At 54.8% G+C, this 18,860-nt stretch overlaps 1 protein-coding gene across 3 annotated transcripts in view; it reads right to left on the reverse strand.

The window, feature by feature from the left end:
• Positions 1–310: 310 nt before the first annotated feature.
• Positions 311–18,860, reverse strand: part of TPCN1 (two pore segment channel 1) — a 54,324-nt gene continuing 35,774 nt past the window's right edge. For all 3 annotated transcript variants that reach the window (XM_074321567.1, XM_074321565.1, XM_074321566.1), the window contains 18 exons: positions 18,246–18,362; positions 17,879–18,003; positions 17,024–17,072; positions 16,441–16,504; positions 15,358–15,402; positions 12,948–13,004; positions 12,815–12,868; positions 11,921–11,993; positions 10,881–10,988; positions 9,771–9,842; positions 9,163–9,252; positions 7,665–7,780; positions 6,805–6,851; positions 6,255–6,323; positions 6,020–6,104; positions 5,053–5,192; positions 4,770–4,850; positions 311–2,985 (listed from right to left, as the gene is read on the reverse strand). In XM_074321567.1, the coding sequence (XP_074177668.1) occupies positions 2,866–2,985; positions 4,770–4,850; positions 5,053–5,192; positions 6,020–6,104; positions 6,255–6,323; positions 6,805–6,851; positions 7,665–7,780; positions 9,163–9,252; positions 9,771–9,842; positions 10,881–10,988; positions 11,921–11,993; positions 12,815–12,868; positions 12,948–13,004; positions 15,358–15,402; positions 16,441–16,504; positions 17,024–17,072; positions 17,879–18,003; positions 18,246–18,362 (1,512 nt within the window). In that variant the 3' untranslated portion in view covers positions 311–2,865. The remainder of the gene's footprint in view (positions 2,986–4,769; positions 4,851–5,052; positions 5,193–6,019; positions 6,105–6,254; positions 6,324–6,804; positions 6,852–7,664; positions 7,781–9,162; positions 9,253–9,770; positions 9,843–10,880; positions 10,989–11,920; positions 11,994–12,814; positions 12,869–12,947; positions 13,005–15,357; positions 15,403–16,440; positions 16,505–17,023; positions 17,073–17,878; positions 18,004–18,245; positions 18,363–18,860) is intronic.

The following is an 18,860-nucleotide window of genomic DNA, read 5'->3' on the forward strand; positions in this document are numbered from 1 at the left end:
CCTGCCTTATGCTGGCAGTAAAGGGATTCAGCCGTCTTTTTACCAATGAAAAAGTTATTAAATATTTCAAATATACAGAAAAAGAACATATAGCTAGTTCTTACCAGTTCTTCCTTACCTGGGCCAGGTGACGAGGGGTTGGTCCCATGGCTGAAGGCTCTTGGGCCTGACATATCTGGGCTTCATGGCACATCTAGGGGTGGAGCTGAGGTGGGCTCAGGACCGGCCACGGGTGGGACCTCCCCACTTACTCCACAATACCAGAAGCCACAGAACGGCACCTGGCAGATGTCACAAGGCAGCAGCCACATTTACAAAGCAGAGGCTCTTTTATTAATATGCCAGACGTCTGGAGACACAGTGGGTTTTCTAGGTAACAAATCAATGTACAAAACCTTACAGCGTTGCTCCCGCTATCCGTACAAAATGATTGTCGCGTGGTGTGGAGTAAGGCTGGTTTGGGGGACGGAAGCAAGGAAGGACCAGATGGCACCCCGCCCCCACTCCCAAAGTGGGGCAGGGGCAGAGCCATCACGGCCACTGATAGGTTGCTTGACCCAGGCGAGTCTCAGCTTGGTTTTGCTAAGCTATGACATGGGAGGTAAGGGCATCTGAGCTGGATGATGTCCTGGGTCCCTCAGAGCTCACAGCCCTGGGTGACACCCGCTCCCTGCTCCAGGAGCCTATGTGCAAATTTGAGGGTCAACTTGCCGAGGCCACAGGTGACCCCATGGGGACAGCTGTCCTCATCTTCAATGACAAGGACGCTGACCAGTGGCTGGAGTCTGGTCCATCAGCACTGTTGGCCCTTTGCATTCATCCCGTCCTAGCTACACCAGGGCCTTTCCCAGGGTTGGGAGGGACGGACTCGAGCACCCCCCCCGCCCCCTTCCTGATACCACCCCTCACACTGGGGGCCTCAACTCCCCTGGTGCCCTTCCCAGGTTTGCAGCCCCCTGGGGGCAGAGGAAGGGACTAGAATGAGGCCCTAGAATGACATTCAGCTCGGAGGACGCCCACCCTCCTTTAAAAGCTGCCCCTTCACCCCGCTTCCAAACTCCCATTTCAGTACAAGAAAGCTAAAAGGCACCCACTTGTGCAAATGAAGTTGCTTCTCTGGGGAGGGAAAGGGTTCTGCTTGGGGCTCGGTACTGAGCTGCCCGTGACAGCCAGTGGCCCTCCAGAGACGAAGAGGACATCAGCCTCCTGATCCCTGTGGGCATCGCAGGGGTTCCCCAAAATTCCTTGTTTCCCCAAAGGGCTGTGCTTTAAAAAACGCAAACGCCTACCACTTCTCCCCTGGTGAGCGGCAGAGCTCCCTGCAGTGTTGGCTAGGGGGCCATGGAGGGCGTGGGGCCGCCGGTACTGTATCCCTGGGATCACGCCCTGCCCTGTCAGGAGGAAGACAGGGTGAGGGGAACCTCTGCCCATCAGTCTTCCTAAGTCATGGGAGGCGGTGGAGGCAGCTGGAGAGCTGGATGCCCAGGGGGGCTGCTCCCCCTGCCCCTCCCATCCCTGCATCCCGCCACCTCTGCCTCCTGCACCATGAGAGGTTTGCAGCCCCGGAGAGCTGTGAAGGTCCGTCCACTCCAACTCTGCTTCTGCAGCCACCAGCACCACTCAGCAGAACTGCCAACCTTGACGGCTTGCTCTGGATTGGGGCGCCCGTCCTACCTCGACCACACCCATCTCACAGAGAACTCCCCCAGGGCACCAGGAGTGCTTGGGGAACGGAGGGTTCACCTGAACAGCTGCACCATCACTCCTGCGGGGAGCAGAGGCCCCCCTCCTGCCTCTGTCAAGTCCACGGAGGGCGACTGTCCAAGGTGAGGGGAGAGCTAGCCAAGTGGACCGACCACAGGGTTCAGCCACAGGGCCGCTGAGGACAGCCGGCGGGGGTGGGGTGGGGGTCTGTGCTCTTTGCTCCCATTCCCAGCAGTGGAACCTAATGCACACGTGTGAAGGAGCTGTATCGTCTCTAGCAGAATCCTGAATTAACCAACATGTCTTTGCTCAAACAGGACAATCACAGGGAAAAGGGATTTAGTGGAGAGAGTTCATTTCATGAATTGGTCTGGGATGGTAGCCATCGGCCAGCCTCGTGCTTGTTTCCTCCTGCTGGGCCTGGATTCCAAAGGAGGCCATTTTAGGAGGCTTTTCAGCAACAAGGGTTGAAACCAAACCAGAAGGAATGTGGGAGAGGAAGACAAGAGCCAGTTCACAGAACGCGTCCGCGCCATCTTGCAGCCTAGCACTGACCACACGGCATGATCACACCCCTTCTTACTCTTTCCCTCAGGCCCAAGGCACTGGTCCCCCAAAGAACGTTCTATTACATTAATAAGTATATCTATATAGAGACGTACGAGCCCCGAGGATGTGGGTTCTTTCATTCCTAAGTGGTTTTGTCCCCAAAGCAAGACACAGAAACCTGTGAGGTGGCCGCAGGGAAAGTTAGTGGGGTAGCTGTCAGCTGGGACGTGATTCTGAAAGCAATGTCAGGAAGCCGGTTTGGATGCGGACGTGGCCTAGGGAGGGCTGGTCCACTTTGAAGACAAGCCCTACAGAGATGGGCAGAATCTATTCAAGTGGTTGTCTTGTGAAGGGGCCTTCTGGAGCTTTCCATGTGACGGAGAGCTCCTAGGGGCCTGACCCCCCACCCCCAAACCAAACTGACCTCTGGGGTTAAGAAAAACGGTACAAACCAAACCCCATCTTGTCTGTCTGTCTTTTCCTTTTTCTATATATAAATATGTGCATATATATGAATGTGTGTGTGTATCATACACACACACACACTTCGATACATCGTAGTAAAATATACTATTGTGTTATTGCATAGAAGAGATGGCTTTCGTGAGCTGGTTAAGTGATGGTCTGGGAGCGCTGGCGGCTGCCTGGGGGCTGCTGGGTGACGGGGACACCGCTGCCACTGAGCTGTTGCTGCTGTTCCTCCTGCTTGCGGGCGTGCTCCTCGTACCACTCCTAGAGCACAGGGCAAATGGGGTGCTGAGCGGACGGCACCCTCCCAGCCAGCCCTGCGCTTCCCCCAGCTTGACAGTCACCAGGCCAGACAGTGCTGTGACCCTCCGGCCTCTGCCTCCAGAACCAGGGGACCGTCCAGGATGGAGGGGGCAGGTCTGCCAGCTCCCCCCCGCCAACTGGGACTGAAAGGCCGCCCTCTCCCCCATGAATAGGCCCCCAGATAGAAAAACTACAGTGAAATCTTCCCCTCATTAATCAGAGGTTTGCAAACCGCCTTGTGAAGTGTGCTTGGCACATGTCAGGGAGTGGTCATCGTCCTGTTCTCAAGACCATCATCTCCGGTCGTTGACAACAGACGCCCCGCCCCCACGCCTCTGAGGTATCCCTGCTGAGCTGAGCAGGAGTTGTGTCCTTATTGACAGCCCATGAAAGCGAGGCTCGAGGTTGTATAAAGCTGGCCCCTTCTAACTCCCACGCGCTACCCTCCAACAAAGCTGAGAGCAGTTTGAGAAAAATCCAACAGCTCCCTTAAGACCAGTACTGTCCTAGCATCTGCCATTTCTGGGGTCGGGTATTCAGCTCATTAAGGAATTAAAAAATAGATCTGAACCACAGATCTATTTGAAAGAGTCTGAACCACAGAGTTTAAAAAATACCGGGACAGCCTAGTTCTGTGCCCCGGCATCTTACAGAAGGGAAACTGAGGCCAGGAAAGGACGGCCTGGCAGAGGCCAGGGGACAGGACAGCACCTGAGTGCGTCCTCGCGTGCAGTCATCTCTACTACATGAGGCAGGGACTGTCCCCCTCTCCCTGATGGGGAAGGGCTGAATGACTTGCCCAAGGTCATAGAGCCAGGGCAAACCCAGGTTTCATGACACCAAAGGTCATGTGAGTTCCACGTTCCTGTGACACCAAGGTCAGTGAGCTACTAAGTATCTGTACCCCTGTGTTTTTATAGAGAATGTGTGAGTCACTTTAGCGTACTGCAGCCCCCAGCCTTTTGGGCATGGACGCTGGTCACGAGACTGTCCCAGGGAAACACGAGGTCTCCAGCTGTGGGAACACCAGAAAATATCCCAATCACAACGGCCGGCGAGGGTGACCCTCATCGAGCCCTGGGTGGAAGGGAAGACTCAAAGCAGGGCTCCCCCGTGGGTGGCCTGTGGCCCGGGGGCTCTGTCCGGAATGCAGAGTGCCAGCCCACGAGGGGCTCTGCAGATTTTACTTAGCTGCCAACGTGGAAAGATTTTGCAAAATAATATTTGACTTCTCTGCCTTCTCTTATGTTAGCACAAAACACCCAAACAGTCAAAACACCCAAGAGACGTGCTGGGCACAGCAGGCCTTATTCCTATCAACAGGCTGTGGGACCCGGGAAGAGGGGCACTTTGCAGAGGCGTGTCCTCGCCAGCTCACCAGGGCCCCCAGCCGCCCTGGGCCCATTACATCTCCTGCTGTGCACATTTCATTTGCAGCAATGGCTCCGACTAGGAAATGGAGATGGGGCTCTGGAGAATGCACAAGTGGCAGTAACACGCGGAAAACCAGACAGGCGAGGTGCTTACAGAGGGGAATGGGTCAAGGGTTCGAGGCTGAGCCCCGAGCTCCCACCCCCCAAACCTGAGTCCTGGCAGGATGAGTCATGGTCCCAACCTATGATCCCGTATCTCCCCACCGAGCCTTCCCCCCCTCCTCAAGATAGGGGCCGGAGAGCACCCGCTCAGCCACAGGGACAGCCACTCCCGGGCGGGGGTTGGGGTGGCACGGTCGGGGGCACTCCTACCTGGATCTCCTCTTGGTACATCTTCAGGCTCAGATCGCTTTTGGTCCTTGATCTCCGTCCCAGAAAGACCATGGTGTTTTGCTACAGAAGAGCAGAGGCTGCAGGCTCCACCCTGCTGGGGCCCTGGGGCTCCACCGTGCAACAGGCTTCGCCCGCTCCTCTGGCTTTTGCGATGGTGCCATCCAAAAGTGTCACCAAAACTTGTGGGGATGGACAGTGGGGGGGAGACTACATTCGGCCACAACCCACCCCCTCCACCGGACGGGGCCCTGTCGCTCCTCACCTCGTTCCTCTCCATCTGGGACACGGTCTTCAGCAGCCGGGGGACGTCTGAGGCGGCTCCCCGCACCTCCCGGTACAGCTTGAGGACAGCCAGCAGCTCATCCTTGGAAATTTCCTTCTCCACAGTGATGCCAGCATCAACTGCAGGAAGGAAAGGAGCCTGGGCTCAGAGCCCCGATCCGGCCTGTTCTGGTTCAGCCACCCTCCCTGCTGAGATTCCCCCCACAGGCCCTAAGATTCCCTCTCTGAGCAAAACGGCCTCAGGACGACAGGCCCTCTGCCTGTTGCCATCAGGAATTCACGTCTTCCCACCCCCGCAGTGGCTACGGGGAACACTGGTCCGGCCAGCAGCTTACAGGGGACAGAGGGTTTTAGGGGGGAGTCTCCGAGCAAAGGGAACGTGGTCAGACAGCCGGATATGACAGAGATCTGAAGCGAGTAATGGCAGTTTTGATGGAGAATCAGGAAAGAATGAAGGATGCGTACGCAGAAAGCTATGCAGCTGGGAATAACTGAGGTGCTTCTTAAAGCCGGGGACCATCAGGTTGTGGGAGGAAGTGCCATGGGCTCTGCTGTCAACAACAGCTCTGCCCTTTCGAGCCAGAAGCGGGATGTGAACACGCTCTTCGGCCATGAGGTGATGATAACGAAAAGGGGAAACAGCTAAGGGCCTCTGGGCGATGGGCACGGTGGGGCAGACGGCTGCCATGTCCCCGCGGAACCTGTCTCCGCCTTAAACTATGACCAGTGTGGTTTTTATTCTTAAAATGAGATCAGGAAGACCATGTTTCTGTCATGGACTATTTGACAAACAACGGCAATGAGACGTTGAGGAAGGTAAGCCAGACAGAGGAACCACACGGCTGGAAGGTGGGACACCCAAACAGCTGGACTGCCAGCCGGCCCACCAGCTGACGCTGGACAGACAGACAGACGAGCAGAAGGCAGCGGATGCTCCGTGCACAGACCTTCCGAGTCCTGGTTCTTGCGGCTGTAGTTCATTCGGAAGACGAAGGCCTCCAGGATGAAGGCGACGATAATAGTCATCACCACCTGGCCGGGCAGACGCGGGGGTTAGAGCGGGAGGGTGGACGTGTGTGAGCAGAGCCGGTCAGACGTGGGCCGGCCGCCTCCTCCCCGGGCAGGGGCAGCTGGGCGCTCGGAAGATGAAGGACGAGGAGCCTTCTGTGGCCCCGGACCTACCATGGTCACGATGTAGAAGGTCATGAAGTAGAGGCGACTCCAGTGCGAGGTCTGCGAGGTGACGCCTTCCTGGAGACAGAGGGAAGCAGCCAGTGAGTGAGCGGCTGGGGTGGGTGGGGGTCGGGGTGGCAGGCTGCTGTCTGCTCAGGCCGCTCTGAGGCCCCTGGCACCGCCCGGCTTTTTACAGATCCTTCCTGATGTGCCTTGGGTTGTGAGAGACACAGGAGGGGATCTTGGTCCCCTGGATCTAAATTCCTCTGTGCTGCATAGTCCTGGCTGGTCCTGGGACTGACACGGACGGTCTGTCCCGAGGAGGGGTGGCCCATGGGAGAGTTTGGGAATGGAAAACAAAACCCCACAACCGCTGCCACACTGTTTCTTGATTAAAGAGTCTCTCCCACAGTAGGGGGAGAAGAACAGCGACCCAGAGGCTGTGGGCTCCCCGCAGAACCCCAGTCCCTAGAGGGAACGGGAAGAGCAATGCTCCCCACACTGGGCGATCTCAGAGGATGGTGGGGAGACGCCCCCAGGAGCTGACCGCGGTCCTTACCATGATGATGTACCAGTTGTTGACAACTGTGAGTTCAAACAAGGTCACTGCCAAAGGGAAGGGAGAAAGAGAAGTGTCTTGAACAGACCCACATTTTCAAAGTCAGTGTCAAGTGGCCCTCTCCACCTGTCCTGGGTACCATGCACCTAAGGGACAGCATCCCCATCTGCCAGCGTGGGCTGTGAGCTCCAGAAGGACCATCCAAGGCTCTCCCTGAGCACCCGTCCCACAGGGAGTGCTGCCATCTTGGCCGGTCCCTAAAAGGGCGTGCCCTTTGCATGAGCAGTCTGTGATGGACCAGGGCTTGGGGTGGGGGTGGGGTACTGGGGGAACAGCACTCAGATCTTAATTGGTGCAGATCTGGGATGCCACGAGGGGCTTCCCTTCCTCAAGAAGCTGTCTGGCTAGGCCACTTCCCTCCATTCCCCAGCCCCCAGCCCCTCTACAGAACCCAGGAGCAAAGCTGTGTGGGTCCCATCTGAGCAATGTAAGGGCACTGTGGCAGGCTGGTGTGGCTGGGTCCCACCCTGTGACTGTGGAGTTGTGACAAGGCGGGGTGGTTCCCTAGCATCGGGCTGAACCCCTCCCAGCAAACACAAAGCTCTTCTGCTCCCTGACGCTGAAAAAGTATCAGAAAAGGAGTAAAACCTGGTGACTGAATGAGCCTGGGACCTGGCCTGGCCTGTGCCCCCAAGGTTGGGCAAACCACACACTCCCTCTGGGCCAGAGAGGACTGGAGAAGTGTGGCAAAGAGCTGGGGAGGCACAGGCGTCAGACGGCTTCACTCTGCTCCATCTAGGCCCTGTGGTGACTGAGGCAACAGGCCCAGGGAGCGTCCCACCTGTGACTTCTGCACTCACCAAAGCTGTTCAGGATGTTGTCAAAATTGTTGAGATAGTAGTAGCCGTCCTCCACGACGGTCCTGTTGTCCACGGTGTGATTGAGCCAGCGATAGGCGTCTGCCACGGTACTCGTACTGGCCGGGAGACAAAGGGGCAGAAGGGACGGTCACAAGACAATTGGTCACCTTGACAGAGGACAAAAAGCTTAAGCAAACCAAGGTCCGACCAAGGAGCACCGTCCTGGCCCAGCCTGTTTTCCTGCCCAGGCCCCCAGCTTTCTTGCCGACAGGGACCTCAGCTCCTCTCACCGGCTGGGTGCTGGTGGGAGCCCCCAGGCTGCCCCCCCCCTTATCTGCCTTCACTTGGCATTTCTCTGCCACTGGCTAGGCCTTCTCCCTCTCGGCTGCCCGTGGGAGACATTGCTGGGAGGGCAGAGAGGCAATGCCTCCTATGGATGTGTCCAATCTGCGATTTGCTCAGGCCGGGCGCTGGGTCGCAACCCCAGGGAGGAGACAGCCTCTCGTCAGGTTTCCTGCGGCACCGGCCGGGTGTTCTAACAGGGTGTTGCCCCGTCCTGAGAGCTGGCGTGCTCCTTCCCTTCCAGTCCTTCATGGCTGACCTGCTAAAATCCACACTGATGTTCCTACACGTCCCCCTGTGGCTACAAGTCTCCCAGGGAGCTTGTCTCCAGAAGGCAGGGTGGAGCCTCTCGCCCGGCACATTGTATCAGACACGCAGGGTGGAGTCTGGAGTTGGCACCTCGCAGCAGCTGCCTGGTGGTTCTGACGTACCCTACAGTTTGCGATCTCTCGTTCCAAGCTCAGCCTGACATTCAAAACAGCTTCCAGTGTCTTTGGAAGGGGTTTCTTTCCTTTTCCCTTTTTTTGGAAGGTGTTTCTTTATGGAAGGTGCTTTGGGCCAGAAGGACCAAATTTTAAAGAGAACGCTGAATGGAGAATTAATGGCAGAGTATACTGATTTCACCCTGATGGCTTGGAGGAAGGGAGAGGGCATGGGGGGTGGTGTCCCCCCTCTCTATCCTTCCTGTAGGTATCCGTCTGCCTTAATCCTAAGTGGCTGCCCCTGGTTGACGTGCCTGCCCAGGTCCACAGCCACCCCCTGGAGAGACATGGGAGAAAGCCATGGGACTCAGGCCTCGGCCCCAGGCCACACATGGTTCTCGAGAGGCCTCCAGCCCTCAGCCCAGAGGGTGAGCTGATCCGGGCCTGGTTGGAGGGCGGCTCCTGGACCCTGCCTGAGGGACAGGGAACCTTGCTCAGATGTCCTCACTGCAGCACAACCCTGGGCTTCCAGGCCCCTCACTTAGCTACGGCACTGAACTGAGCCCTAAAAGCAAAGTAATTCCAGAGGCTGTCGAGGGTGCTGCGGCTTGGACAGGCATGGCCCTGAGGTCCCTGAGGCCGAGAGGGCCCCACTCAGCCGGGCTCTGGTCCTCTGGAAACACAGGCTGCCTGCGGCCGGGCTGGGCAGGGCTGGGGGCCTGCTGTGTACTCACTTGCAGCAGTTGGGGTAGAGGATCCCACAGAAGAATTCCATGCCCACGATGGCGAAGGAGTAGTAGAAGATGAGCAGGGTGAGGCCCAGGCTGGGGAGGAGGGTCAAAGGGGCAGGGTGACTTGGGGTCGGGCAGCAGAGCCCGCCTCCTCCGGCAGCCCGGCCTCCTCGGACCCACTGAGCTGACTGGGGGAGGCATGCCCCTAGCCAGGTTCACCGCCTGGGAAGCGCCTGCAGGGAAGGGGGCCTCGTCCTTCAGGTCTGGGCTAAAAAATGGCTCGAATGAGGACTCTCTGAACAGATGCCCCTTGACCAGAGATTCACCCCTTACCTGTGAAGGTAGACTCACAGGTGACCCCTTACCTGTGAACGTAGACACAGGTGGTGAGTTGACAGCTCCCTGCCCTCCCTACTAAATATTTCAGACAGGTCAGTGGAGAAAAGTGGTGCCAGGGAGACCCGTGGTGGTCAAGGTTTCAGTCGCCTTGAAGACCCGTCAGACCCTCGATTTCAGTCTCTTCCTCTCCTCCCATGACCACCCGGCTGCCCGCCCATTGGGGGCACAAGCCTCAGGACGCCTGGCCCTGGGGCCAAGAGGCAGGGCAGTACCTGGCCATCCGCGGCAGCAGCTCAAACATGGTGTCCAGCACGTTGCGGTAACGCTTTTTCAATTTGAATAACCTGAGCAAGGGAAGGAGGCCAGGTCACTTACAGACGCAGGGCACGGCCGCAGCCCCACCTGACACAGCACCAGGCGGACGACAGGCCCAGGAGCCTCTCATCCATCTGGGTGCCGACTCTGGCACTTGCTCAGGTGAATTCTGCACCTGGGAAGGGGCGGTGGTGGCACCAAGGACACTGAGGCTGGACAACGGCCCGGGAGGGACGCAGAGCCACGCTGTGTCTCCTCAGTCTTTCTCGGTGAACAGGGAGCAGCAGCTGTTCACCACGGTTTACTAACGAAGCCAGGAGGCTCAGAGCGGGGGAGGACTGCTCGACAGTGCAGCAAACCCGAGAAAGAAGGGAACAGAAGCCCCGGCCACAGAGGAGCCCGCAGTGTGGCCGCCCATGGTAAAGAAAGGGTGGCAGTGTGGGGAAGAGAAGCTGTCATTCGCCTGGCCTGGCCACCACCCCCAGGAGCTGCTGCAGAGATGCCGCCCAGGGTCCCCGTCCCACACCTCCACCTCTCCTCCCAGGAAGGACGGAACGATGGACATATATGGGATCATAGCCGGACACCCACCAGGAAAACCCGGCTCCTGATGAGCTCAAGGTCCCTAAGTAGCGAGGGACACTGCCCACGAGCAGTGCTTTACTGAGTCCCCACAATGGTCCCTGGGAAACGTGTGAGACCAAGTGAGGATTTTTCTCGACAAGAGGCTATTCCAGAAAAGACGGAGGGCCTCAAAATCCCTTTGGACCCGCAAGAGCTATGCCTTCTGGTTTATGATTGCGAGCACAAGTGTTTCCCTGGCCACAGCTGACAGCACCACAGGCCTAGTTCACCCAAGCCATGTTTCTCTTCCATTGTTAGAGGGGACCGGTCCCAGTGATATGAGGAGACAATGGTCCCTGAGTACTTTTGGGGGGGCACTGCAATCTCTGATCCCAGGCTTGTGAAATGTCTGGCTCATTCCGGCCACTTCCCAGACCAGTCCCCAGGCTTTGCCCGCCCTCCCTCTGCCTGCCTCTCCCCAACCTCAGCTGTGCCCCTGTCACCTCAGCAGCTGGAGGGGACGCAGGACCACTATGAAATAGAAGGGCTCCATGTTGAAGGCCAGAGCCAGGAGTCCCAGGAAGGCGAATGCGGTGACGGAAAAGTCGAACCTAGAAGGCAGAGGGAGAGCAGTCCATCCCACCCTGGCCTCCCTCATCCTGGGTGGCGTTCATTCCCAGCCCCGTTCTCAGTGCTCCCTTCCAAGGAGCCCCCACACCAACAACAGCAAAAGCAAGAGGCCCGCGGCCAGCCAGGTGGGCTGCAGCTTCCTGCAGCCCTGGGATCTCTGAGGTTGACGTGGCCACACCCCATCACAGCACACGCCTGGGGGGTCAGAAATGCCCAGGAAGCCCTACTGAAGGTCCTGCACTGGTCTAACGGCAGATATCGGTTATAGCAGTGACCCTGATGAGGTCACTGAGGGAAGGGGCAGGGTTGGCAGGTAAGAGTCTACCTGGAGACCAGAGCCCTCACTCCTCTACAGATCCGCACTGAGACCCTGCAAACAGCTTGGCACATGGCTTAAGGTGCGGCCCACACTCTTCTCTATTTATTAACTCGTTTCCATCTCACGACCCAATACCTCGTGAGTGTAGCCTGATTTCACGGGTAGTTAAGTTTAACGGGTGGCATGTGACCTCTTGAGGCCTCAGTGGAACAGGGAGAAGGGCCACTCAGGTCTTTCTCAGCCACCGGCTTGCTGTTGCCCGACGGAGGTGGTGGGACTGCCTTCTGTGTGGGCGTCGGGGTTTTAATGGAGAAGAGCTTAGTTGTTGGGGAGGGTGTGGGGGTTAAATGACTCAGGAAGAGCCGGCCAGTCTAAGGACCCTCAGAGGCCATGTGCAGGAAGGACTGGCGTGGGTGGCCAGAGACAATGAGACAAGAGCCCGACCCAAGGACATCCCGGAGCCAGAGGCCATGACCTGGTCTGACACCTTCCTCTGTACCTGCAGACACAGCGTGTGTGCTGTGGGTGTGTAGGGAGAGGGGGAGGCTTTCATTAGTGTCTCAGGCGTGGTTAAGAAACGTGCTCTCCACTTACAGATTCCATCCAGAGGACAGGTATTCAACGGGGCCCAGGCCGGCGACCTTCAGGAACAATTCCACCCCATAGACTGTGAAGGGAGCAGGCAGTTAGCAGCAGTCCTCACCACAGCTCCCACACGTGGCCTGGCTCAGTTTCCTCTTTGAGACCCTTCAGAGGTCTCCGGCATCCCCTGCAGGCCTGGTGCCCTCCAGATAGCCATGCATCCCCACGGCCCACTGTGTAGGCTCCAGGGGAGGGCCTGGCCCAGATGCTGGTCAACTGGGCAACTTGCTAAGAAGGGAGACACTCCCTCCCCGTCTCTGTGAATGGCCCTGCCATCTGTCTGTCTAGCCAACAGGTATTTCCTGTACCTCTTCCATGCCAGGTATTGTGCTGGGCATGTAACAGTGAACCACACAGTGTAGAACCTGCCTCCACGGAGCTTCGACGGGAGGAAAGACCATGAACGGGTAATCAGCGCAGTGTGCTCAGGGACGTTTAGACATAAGAAGAGGTGGAGGAATGTCAGGCAGAGCAGTGTGGCAAGGGGCTGAGTGCACCAGGCAGAGGAAACAAGCTGTGCAAAGGCCCTGAGGTAAGACGGGCACAGGGCACTGGGGATCGGGAGGCTGTAACGAGGGCATGGGTGGCAGTCCTGGCAGGAGACGAGGCTGAAGGGGCCCCATGAGGCTGGGCGATGTGAGCACAGCCAGGATGGGGACGTGATCTGGTGGGCGGTGGAGAACCATGAAAGAGTTTTAAACAGGGACAGGATGGAATCCGACTCCATTTCTGCTCACTTCCCGTCAAGCTTCCCCACTTTAGAGAAGAGCCATGAGGTCCCAAACCAAATGAAAGCTCCTGCCAGTGTTTAAGACAAGCTGGTCAGCAAAGCCACGTCAGACTTACTAGTCAGGAAGACGAGGTAACTCCAGGGCACGTGCTTGGAGAAGAAGTTCCCACCTGCAGGCCAGAGGGGCAACAGCTCAAGAGATGGCCCAGGTGCACTCACAGGATGGGCCAGTCCCCCGGCCGGTCTCACCTTTCAGCATGAAGGTCTCCACGAGGACCCAGATCCCGTTGACTGCCACCACCAAGTCTGCAATAGACAGGCCCATGGTAGACAGAGAAAGTCCAGGTGGGCATAGAAATCTACAGGTCACACCTGCAGGCCCTGGGTAATTTCCGGGCAGATGCGGAGAGCAGGGCTGCTTCATGCACTCATGCGATGGGTGACTTCTTCCCACTGAGAGCTTTTACCAGGAGCTAAATCAACCAGTGGTTTCATTTAGAGACAGCTACGGGTTTTTAAACACACCCTCTATGTCACTGTAGGAATAGCCAGTAAGATGCTTCAGTAAAAACCTACAGATTATTCCAAGTCAGCATAAAGGATAGACAGTATACAAGGATTTAGTTTTCCCTAGAGATGCCTGGTTTTAAAATGACTGCATAGTTAGCCACGTTGCATGTATGTTGGCCTTTCGCCTGGCAATTCCACTTTTAGGTTCCCATCCCAACGAGATGCCAGCAAAAACACAACACGATGTACGCTAAAAGCTATTCATGGAAGAACTACTTGTGATCGCAAAAAACTAGAGACAACCTAGATAACCACTAGGGCACCAGTTGATACAGTCATGAAAAGGGGGCCTTCAACTATAAAAAGAAGTGAGGGACATCTCTGGATCTCACTATGGCGTAGTCTCCAGGATATATTACTAACCGAAAAAAAGCAAGGTGGAAAAAAGTGTGTAAACTATGCTATTGTTTATTTAAGACATGGAGATATATACACATAGATAGATATAGATATGTAGATACATACAGGGGGTGACAAAAAAATGTAGACAAGTGGACACTTTGGTCAACGTTGCTCAAGCAGTAGTTCGCCGTCATCAGAAGTGTCTGGACGCGGATGGTAACCACTGTGAGCACCTCTTGTCATTGCAGAAGTCAAATGTGACTTGTATTTATCTTTTGTTATCGGTATAGATTGAGTATTACAATTTTCATACAGTTTTCCTTTCTTAAAATGTGTACACATTTTTTTGGCACCCTCTGTGTGTGTGTGTGTGTGTGTGTGTGTGTGTGTTCAGAGTTTGTAAAAAACAGGAGAAACCATTAATAAACGTTACCATTGGGAGAGGTGACAGTATATCAGTGAGACTTCCTTGAATGTAATTTGTCTTGTAGGTCCGACTTGGAACCATGTAAGTATTTTACATAATTACAAAACAAAATCAAATGTAAAAAGCCATCCCTAAAAACTCAAAACTAAAAGGGAATAAAGAAACCTAAACGTGTCTCCCGTTGGTGACATTCCCACACGGAGAGGAACTATTCCGGATGACCTTAAAACACAGTACTCTGGCTGTACATCCCTGAAGAGGGGTTTACGGTAATTATACAGTTGGGTTTGTGTTGGTTGTGGGCTGTGTTGATGTCACTTTTCGGAGACTGTTGTGTGTGTGACTGTGGGACAGAGCAAACGAGAACTGTGTGGGTGTTGGGAACCAGCCCCTTAAGACTGGAATCTCGCTATGGAAGGATGATGAGGGTCGGTAAAAAGCCTCTAGTCCTGAATTTGAAGTAGGGATATCAGGATCAACTCACTACACAGTTTACCTTTAAAAAATACAAAAGCCCTTCCTCTGTCCATGGAAAGGCCTAGAAACAGGAACCAACTCCAAGCAGTGAGCACCTCCAGCACCTCAGACTATATTCTCTAAACACCATGTCCCAGTAAATGGACCAGAGCTCCTTGGAAACGCTGACTCCCGTCAAACCTCTAGATGAGTGCGATCCAGGAGAACTTTGGGTGACCATGGAAATGTCCTCATCCATGCTGCCCATTGGCACTCATTAGCCATCTGTGGCTACTGAGCCACAGAAATATGGTGACTGTGACCGCGGAACTACATTTTTCATACTAATTCGCTTCGATTTAAATCACCATGCTCGGCTAGGGCCTGCCACACTGGACAACACAGCTGTAGCTGGAACTACCGAGTTACATGGGATGAGTAACAGAGGAAATGCAAACACAAGACTGAAGGACAGACAATCCTGTTTTCGTCCACTAAATATTGCAAGAGAGAGACAAGCGATGGAAGAGGAACCTACAGGTTCAGACTTCAGTGACATATCCACCAGGCACAGTCGGTGGTTCTGGAATTGGCTTCCAAAAAGTCCAGGCCTAGTGGGGGGATGATGAGCCGGAGGGAGGGTGTGGATGGACAGACAGCCTGGCCGTCGGATGATAACCGTTGAAGCTGGGAGATGGTACATCGATGCTCGTTATAATCTCTACTTTTATACATGCTTGGAATGGTCTATAACAAAAAGTCAAAACCATGCTTTGCCGGGACTAAGCTCCTGCCTCTCCACCTTCTGGAACAAGGGGAGACCCAGGAGGAAAGGGGCCCAGAGCTGTGATATTTCGTACTTACACATGAAATACTGGAAGGCTTTGGACTTCACAAGGATATTAATTCCTGATGGAAGAGAAGACATGTTAACATTTCAATTTTCATATGCAAGTACACACTCCCTTACCGCATACTTCATGAATGGAAGCAACCAGGGTATTTATGCCCAGGGGTGAAAAAAAAAGGGCCTGTCCTAAGAGCGACAGTCAGATGCCTGCACAAGACTGAGCTGACAACAGCCGCTCTGGGGAGAGGTCTGGGCAAGCCAGAGCCAGGACAGAGCAGAACAAAGCTTTGCTGACCACTGCCGAACCCTCAATTACTGCTGGCCTCGGCCCGGGATGATGTATTGATCACTTGAGTAACTATCATTCCAGTGGAGTGGAAAACCCCCTAAAGAAGATGGAATAACAGCTGTGCCCAAAGCCCGAAGGTGAGAGAAATCACAAAATAGGAGGCACCATCTTCATTCTTGGTCAGAATGGCCCACACCCAGGCTTCAGGCATTTTGCTTGAGAAACTCCCTGTGACCTAACCACACCCCTATGTGGAACTTCAAAATTGGCATTAAATTAAGAGGCATATATGAGGCAAATAATACAGTGGTCCGTTTGAAAAATTTTGAATTTTATACTATGCAGGGGATATGTAGACTAGCTATATATCCTGCTGCAGGACGATGGGCAAAATACACTATTATTTAGATAAAAGGCAGGTTCGGAACAGAATATATAATATAATTCCATGACTGTTTTTAAAATGCTCAAGAAAATAATCATCAGAAAGAAACACATGAGAAAATTAACAGTGGTTATCTCTGTGTGGGAAATTTTCATTTTCTTCTAATTATCTGACTTTGTAAGTTTTCTTTAATGAATGAAGATTCCACAAATGTCTTTCGGTTTGGTTTTTAAGTTACCAATTTCCTTCCTAGTCCAACACTTATTTCCCTGATGAGCAATCACTCTCTCTGTTTCACACACGCAGACATTCAGACATACGCACACACACACCCTCTGAGCATGCTCTTCCAATGTTCATCTGTGATCTGGAAACTACCATCTGTCCCTAGCTGTCGAGACGCCATATTCGGGTGAACCTTACCTTTGAAGATAAGGAACGCTGTCCTGGGAAGCTCATCAAACCAGTGCTCTCTATTTCTCTTTGCCTGACCAGGAAACAGGGCCATGGGAGAGAGAGTGTTAGGACCAGGGACCAGAACCTAGCCCGGGGGCCAGGATGCCACTTTCTTTCCCTGCTTGCCCGGCTACCTTGGGGAACAACGCAAACACTCAGGGATCTAAGTGACAACAAAGCCAGCCAGCGCTCACTGAGCATTTAAATGGGCCATGCACGTGCTTTATTTTTATATAATCTTGAAAATAACTCCATAGGTCGGGATTATTGTTAGCCCATTTCCAAGGTGAGACAAGCCTAGGAAATGTTTGATAACTGGCCTAATGTCACACGGTGACTAATGGGGTCTCAGATTCGATGCTCTTGAGCAAGACACTACATTGCGTGTGTACAGGCAGAGGTGGGGGCTGGGGCCGCCTGGTGTCCCTGCACGATGCCAAGCCCAGAGCCGGGCCGTCCAGCTGGGCAAGAGCTGGACCCGGGTGCCTCTTGGCTGCATTCCCCCGTGGAGCCATCTGCCTGCTCCCTCTGGTGTCACACAAGCTCTCACCTTCCACTTCAAGGCGGCGACTTCGTAGATATCATAAAAGTCCTTCAGGCTGTCATAGCAACATGGAAAGGCAAAAAAATCAGAACGCTCCCACTGAGCGTCAGTATTCTCACGCACCTGCCTGTGGTCACATTTAAGGGGTGAAGGTGGGAGAGGACGGGGGAACATCGGGCAGCCCCAGCACCTCGGTGCCCAGGGGACCCTGACCTGCAGGCATTTTGATCTCCTCCCTCCTCCAGGTACGAGGGATACTTAATCCACTTAGTCTACATGAGTGACAGCTTCTCTTGCCCTGGATACTATAACCCTTCCCTGGATGCACTGAGCCTCCGTTAGCAGAGGACGTAACGAAACAACTGGGACTGAGAGGTCAGCCCCAAAAGAGCTTGCTCGCTCGGCTCGACAGCTGGCCTGATTCTTTTCAAATCGAAAAGAACGGTTTTGGTCATCAGCAGTCCAGGAGAGCGAGACAGCCCATGGAGGTCTCAGGGCCAGTTGTCTGAGGCTGTGCCAGGTGTGTGTGTGTGTGTGTGTGTGTGTGTGTGTGTGTGTCCCTTCTGTGGAACTGCTCACATGCAACTGCACCACCTCACTCATGGCTCGAGGGCCAGCCCATTTCATGATCCAACACATTCCTGTTTGTCAAGGCAGCTTGAAGTGGATTTGGGTTGGATTTTAGTCACTTGCAGAAAGAATCCTGACGAACATAGTCTACACGTTTAAGAATCTCGAAGAAAACTGAAGTCCCTAACGATCCTCTTTGCCTGCCCACCTCCCGGTGCATTCACATGCCCCAGCTCCCCCTCATGAATGCTTTGTTGGGCTACATTGCCCCGACCTGGCCTGTGCTCTTACCTGAGCAGAGGTGTGTTACTCTGATTCAAGGCCTTGAAAGTAAGATAGCGCTCCCTGGCACTCATCCGGGGCTTGTAAAAACGCATCAGCCCTTCAAACTGCCTGTAGGAGATGCCAGCAGGCCTCTAGGGGACAGGGAGGGTGGCAATGTCAACACAGGAAAATACAGAGCCCAGACTGCCCCTTTCCCTTGAGGGCAGCCAGTCGGGGTACCCAGAAGAGCATAGGGTCCCAGGGCACCCTGCTCTTTCCTGTTCTTCCAAAGGGTTTTCTAAAGCTGCTGGCCCTGCCAGGTTTAGGGACTGCCAAGGCAAGGGAGGGGGAGCAGGGACCAACCCCTCCGGGCCCAGCCCCCACTCCTCCCTACCCGCTGGCTGATGAGCAGACCGTAGGCATGCTGGATGGCGGTGCGCTTATGCAACAGCAAAGACTTGAATTTGCGTTTCTCAATGTCATTGAAGGTGTCAAACACGACGGCCAGAAGCTGTGAGGGAAGAGCATAGAGACCTGTCTGCCCTGCATGGCGGGACATCAAGGGATCCGAGTGCGTCCTCTGCCTCCAGAGGGCGCTCTTCCACACACAGCCCCAGAAGGGGGCTTGGGGAGACTGTCCTGCCTGCCCCTGGTGATGCAGAAGTTTGTCTCTAAGTCTCAGTCGAGGAAGGCCCTTCGTTGCAAATTCATTTGTAAATTTTCTCCTTCAGATCCTTGAAGACACTGTTCTTACATTTCCCCCAGGTTCTTCTTCTCCACCGACAGCTTGTCCCACGCTGGGCCGTTTTATAAGAGGAGAAGGAAGCAGCCAGGAGTCTGCTGGGTTCTATGCCCAGTTCAGCTCAGTACGATGGCAGGGGCGGCTGTGTCCCTCCCGGGCCCTCCCAGCCTCGGAGCAGGAAGGAACATCCCTGTGCAGGACGTGCCCTCCCCAGGGCCCGTGTTCCCTGTCCCGGCGAGTCACAGCGTCACTCAGGGTCCCCAGAAA

This window comes from Rhinolophus sinicus, linkage group LG16 (assembly GCF_036562045.2).
Source record: "Rhinolophus sinicus isolate RSC01 linkage group LG16, ASM3656204v1, whole genome shotgun sequence".
Taxonomy (NCBI): domain Eukaryota; kingdom Metazoa; phylum Chordata; class Mammalia; order Chiroptera; family Rhinolophidae; genus Rhinolophus; species Rhinolophus sinicus.